Source organism: Tupaia chinensis, unplaced genomic scaffold, assembly GCF_000334495.1.
Source record: "Tupaia chinensis unplaced genomic scaffold, TupChi_1.0 Scaffold000673_1, whole genome shotgun sequence".
In the NCBI taxonomy this organism is placed as follows: domain Eukaryota; kingdom Metazoa; phylum Chordata; class Mammalia; order Scandentia; family Tupaiidae; genus Tupaia; species Tupaia belangeri.
In genome coordinates, this window is record NW_006160196.1 from 1,198,396 (window position 1) to 1,203,710 (window position 5,315).

General features: G+C 61.5%; 1 protein-coding gene across 1 annotated transcript; it reads left to right on the top strand.

Annotated features, from left to right (window-relative positions):
* Positions 1-2: 2 nt before the first annotated feature.
* KCNA7 (potassium voltage-gated channel subfamily A member 7) lies at positions 3-1,942 on the top strand (the record flags this gene model as incomplete). The annotated part of the gene is made up of 2 exons (XM_006160225.2): positions 3-247; positions 1,125-1,942. Coding segments are annotated over 2 exons (1,062 nt in total), but the record flags the coding sequence as incomplete, so codon positions are not given.
* Between the last annotated feature and the right edge of the window lie 3,373 nt (positions 1,943-5,315).

Genomic DNA, 5,315 nt, shown 5'->3' on the forward strand with positions numbered 1-5,315 from the left:
TGGCGCGCCTGCGCGAGGACGAGGGCTGCCCGGTGCCGCCCGAGCGCCCCCTGCCCCGCCGCGCCTTCGCGCGCCAGCTCTGGCTGCTCTTCGAGTTCCCCGAGAGCTCGCAGGCCGCGCGCGTGCTCGCCGTCGTCTCAGTGCTCGTCATCCTCGTTTCCATCGTCGTCTTCTGCCTCGAGACACTGCCCGACTTCCGCGATGACCGCGACACCTCCGGGCTGGCTGCGGTGGCCGCCGCTGGCCCGGGGAGCGGCGGGGGCCGGGCGGGCGGGGCCTGGGCGGAGAGAGGCGGGGTTTATCGGGAGGTGGGCGGGACCAAAAGGACCTGGCCAATCCTAAGACGGGGCAAGGGGCTGTGTGGTCCTAGGGACCTGTCCGGATCCCGAACCTCTAAAAGCTGGGCTGGCGGCCCGGGCCCAGGATCCCAGTACCGCCTTGCCCATCAGAAGGCTGGGTTGAAGCACGTGAGGACCCCCACCCTCCCAGGCGCAGGTTGCAGGGGGCAGGATGACAGGAACATGAAAATTGACGCTGGGGTGAATGCAGAATCCAAGCTCTGCGGCAGGCAGTGACCAAAGGAAAGGAGGGCCAGAGTGGAGGGACCGGGCCGGAGGGCTGCGGACGAGGAATCAGGCCCAAGGACAAGGACGGCAGGGTTAGCGCGGTGAGAAGAGGAGTCTGGGGGCTTGGCGTTCAGAGTCAGTCTTTAACCATTTTAGTCTGGGTTGGGGAGCTCAAGGAAAGGCAGGGCGCAGCACATGGGACCAGGCCAGGGACCCCTCCATCTAGAAAGTCCGTGTGGGAGCAGGGCTGGAGAAGGGAAAAGGCTGCACCTTCTCAAGCATCTTTTGGGAAGTCCTCAGAGTAAAGGGCAGGGATCACCTCTCCAGCCCCCCATCGAGTAGGAGAGCAGAGTCAGAAGTCTGGGGACAATCCCTGGAGTCCTGGGAAAGATGGGAACACAGCCAGGTCACTGGGGGCCGTGAGACAGCGGCCACCGACCAGTCTGCAGAAGGCATTTTGACAAAGTTGAAGGTTGCAGTGGGAGATTTTGACAAAGAGTAAGGCTGTCCCCAGGTCCCAGCCCTGGCCCACCCCCCATGAGCCCTCTCCTCCCTGCAGCTGGCCGCTCGGCTGAATGGCTCCAGCCCCGTGCCCGGACCTCCGCCCCGCCTGCCCTTTGACGACCCCTTCTTTGTGGTGGAGACGCTGTGCATCTGCTGGTTCTCCTTCGAGCTGCTCGTGCGCCTGGTGGCCTGCCCGAGCAAGGCCATCTTCTTCAAGAACGTGATGAACCTCATCGATTTTGTGGCCATCCTGCCCTATTTTGTGGCACTAGGCACTGAGCTGGCCCGGCAGCGGGGGGTAGGCCAACCAGCCATGTCGCTGGCCATCTTGCGGGTCATCCGGTTGGTGCGTGTCTTCCGCATCTTCAAGCTGTCGCGGCACTCGAAGGGCCTGCAGATCTTGGGCCAGACGCTCCGGGCCTCCATGCGTGAGCTGGGGCTCCTCATCTTCTTCCTCTTCATCGGGGTGGTCCTCTTTTCCAGCGCAGTCTACTTTGCCGAAGTTGACCGGGCAGACTCCCATTTTACCAGCATCCCCGAGTCCTTCTGGTGGGCAGTGGTGACCATGACCACGGTGGGCTATGGAGACATGGCGCCCGTCACTGTGGGCGGCAAGATCGTGGGCTCGCTATGCGCCATCGCTGGCGTGCTCACCATTTCCCTGCCCGTGCCGGTCATCGTCTCCAACTTCAGCTACTTCTACCACCGCGAGACAGAAGGCGAAGAGGCGGGCATGTACAGCCATGTGGACACGCAGCCCTGTGGCACCGTGGAGGGCAAGGCCAACGGGGGGTTGGTGGATGGAGAGGTGCCCGAACTGCCACCTCCACTGTGGGCCCCCCCGGGGAAACACCTGGTCACTGAAGTGTGAGGGACACCCTCCTCGGAGGGAAGGGGGGAGGGGGAGGAGGGGAGCCCGTGGGAGACATTGGTTCGGGAAGTCCTAGGTAAGTGGCGACGAGTGGGAGAGTGTCTGGAGTGGTGGGGGCCCCGTGGGTACCTTAGGTAGCAGCGAGCGGCAGTGGGCTCTGCCATGGTGCGGGGGACACTGGTGGCTCAGATCGCACCGGACGGTCGAAGCTCGGGGGCCTCTTGGAGTAGCGTTGCGGTAGGCTGGGTCACGTCATTTCGTGAATTTCCCAGGTCCTGTTGGGTTGGGTTGGGAGTCTGGTTGAGTCTTGTCCAGCTGCACCGGCGTGCAGGGTCAGGTTAGGTGGTCACCGGGCATGGTTGGAAGAACCTTCTGAGGCCATGTTATTTTGGGTTCTGTGAACTTGTGAGTCAAATGATAGAATGTGAGCTTTCTGGGTCATGGCAGGTGACGGTGGGTCGGAACAGAGGCCGGCTGCGTCTCGGGAGGCCAGGTCAGTCGGGTCATATGATTGAGTCCCACGCGGCTGAGCGGCCCGGAGCCGTCCCGGTGTGAGTCCTCAGGAATGTTGGCTGGAGTCGGGTGTAGGTGTAGGTGCGCCGACTGCAGGGCCGTGGGGCTGTTCTGTGTCGGTGCTACACAGACCCCGGGGCGCAGCAGGAAGAGCCTGGTGTTAAGAGCAGGTGCAGCGGTGTGGATTCTGGGGGTGCGCTGAGCCGGCTGCCCCGTGTCGCTCGCTGTGGGGACAGGGCTGAGCTCCGCGTGCAGAGATCCAGGCGTTGAACCTGAGGGGCTCCAGGTGAACTCGGGGGATGCGGACACTCCCATTCCCAGGTCTGCTTCCTGTGGCTGCCCAGAGCTCTGTCTGTCTGACCTCCCCTGCAGTTTTACTCTCAGACACGGAGAGTGAGCTGCGGGGGTGGAGGGGGAAACTGTTCTCTGTACAGAATTGATAGGGGGCAGACCCCAAAAGGAAGGGACAGAGACCCAGAAAGAGGAAGAGATGGAAACACAGAGAAGAGTGGACAAAGACCCACAGAGAGAGGAGCAGACACCCATATCAGCCCGCAGGGCTTTAGAGAGTGGGACCCCCAAACAGGCAGAAAAGGTGAGGGCCTCCAGCCTGAGAGAGGCAAGCGTCTCTCCGCAGAATCCTAAAGCGATCCTAAACCAGGCAGCTCAGCAAGGCCGCCAGATGCACTGGGGGAGGGGTCTCACCGGTTCAGGGCGAACTGAGTCTCAAAGCAGGGGAGAGGCCTCCCAAGGTGTGCAGCACATTTGGGGGCCAGGATGGGGGGGGGCAGGACTTGTGGCCGGCCACCTGACTCCACGCGTCCCTGTCAGCCTACCTGTACGCACGGGTCCCCCAAGTCCAGTAGCCTCATTTCTTACAGAGGAGGAAACTGGGGGTCACTGGGGAGGCCGTCACCCAAGGTCACACAGCCAGAAGGGTTCAGAGGTCTTTCGGCACTAAGGGGCATTCGGAGGAGGGCTGCCTACGGGCCAGGCGGCCCTCAGAGCACTTTACTGGGGTTCACTGATTAAAGCCCATTCAGCCTTCGCGAGTGGTGGTGTGTTTTGTTACTGAGCCCTGAAGTGCACTGTGCCCAGAGGGACCAGGGTGAGAGGTCAGAGGGGAACCCAGTGGAGTGCACACCTCTTTCCAAGGCCCCCTTGGAAGTTCAGAATGCAGCTAAGGACTTCAGTCTGCAAACCCCTGCTTTACTCCCACGCTTTTTGTACAAGGAGGGAATAAAAGCAGTTGTGGGAAGGTTTGATAATAGCTACAACGTAACCACTTCTCTGGCATTGGGGAAGCCACTTCAGAGACAGAAGGGGAGAGAGGCCCCACAGTGACAGTCTGGCAGGCGCAGACCCAGCACAGGGATGGGGGAGACAGGTCAGAGAGGACCGAAGCCTGGAGACAGGACCGAAACCTGACGGCCAGAGAGGGGAGGGCGGGGGGTGGGGTGGGGGTCGGAGACTCAGGAGTGGGGACAGAGACCCACGGAAGGGGGACCAGCTCTGCAGGGAAGAGAGACCCAGAGGGAGGCCAGTGGCCCAGAGGAGGAGCACAGACGCCCCAAAAGAGGAAAACGGTGGCCCAAAGAAAGGCAGATAGAGACCCCAAGAAAGAGGGAGACAGAGACCCAGAGAGAAGGGGACAGAGACTCAGAGAGAGAGAGCCAGAGACTTAGTTTTCTTTGAAAACCGAAACTCACTGCTACTGCCCCATCAGGGACCGGAAGTTGGCGTCCCCTCATAGGAGGTGGGGCGGCTGGGTGCTTAGGGATGGGGAAAGTGGAGAGGTCAGAGCGGTGACCTGAATGGCAGAGACTGGGAAGTGGCCCTTCCCCGCCTCCCATAAACAACCAAGCAGCCTTGGCTGGAATGAGGAGCCGGGGAGCACCCTAGCCCGGGGACACCCCTCCTGCCACCTTGCCATGCTATATTTAGCGAAGGGAGGGAGGGGGTGCGGGATGACCCCCCAAGGCAGTGTCAGTTTTCCTTCTGAGAATAGCTCAGGGGAGGGGAGCCAGAGTCCCAGGGCAGAGGCGTGGGGGGGTGAAGTCCCAGGCCTACCACTGGCCCAGGACTCCAGCTCCTGCCTCATCCCTGTCTTTCTTAGGGTCTTTCTCGGGGACTCTGACCTCCCCTTTGGGGGTCTATCTCCTTCTCGTGGGGTGTCTGTCCTCTTTCCATCTGGGTGTCCGCTTCTCTCTGGCTGTCTTCCTCCCTCTTCAAGGTCTCTGACCCCCCAGGTCTCTGCTCCCCCAGGTCTCTGCCCCCCAGGTCTCTGCCCCCCCAGGTCTCTGCCCGCCTTTTCTCCATTCCTGTACCTCCCCTCCCATCACGCTCTCCATCGGTCACTGTCACTGTCCCTTGTGTCTTTTAGCAGGTCATTTCTCGTCAAACACACCTTTGTCTGTCTGCGTGGGAGACTATAATACCTTGAGATTCTCTTGTCTGAGCTCAGGACAAGACTCTCCCCAGTCCCCACCCAGGAAATTCCAGGAGAGAGGACTCTGTGGGAGCGCCCCCACCCATGTCTCTGGGCCTTGGGCCTTATCGCTGCCCGGGCCCAGCTGGTTAATGTCTGTCATGGAGCTCCTGGGAAAGCGTGGACGAGAGCCGAGGGTGGGAATCTGCCCCAGGATTGACACTTCACTGGCAAAAAGCTGCAAAGGAATCTCAGACCCAGACTCCTGGGGCTAATGCATAGGGGGCTGGGGGCTGGATTCCTGAGTCCAAGGAAGGAGGGGCTGGGGAGGAAGGGGCTGGGGTCGGATTTTTGGATCCGAGGGAGGAAGGGGCAGGAGGCTCCGACTCCTGCGGCTGAGGGGAGGGGCCGGGGAGTCGGACTCCTTGGGCCG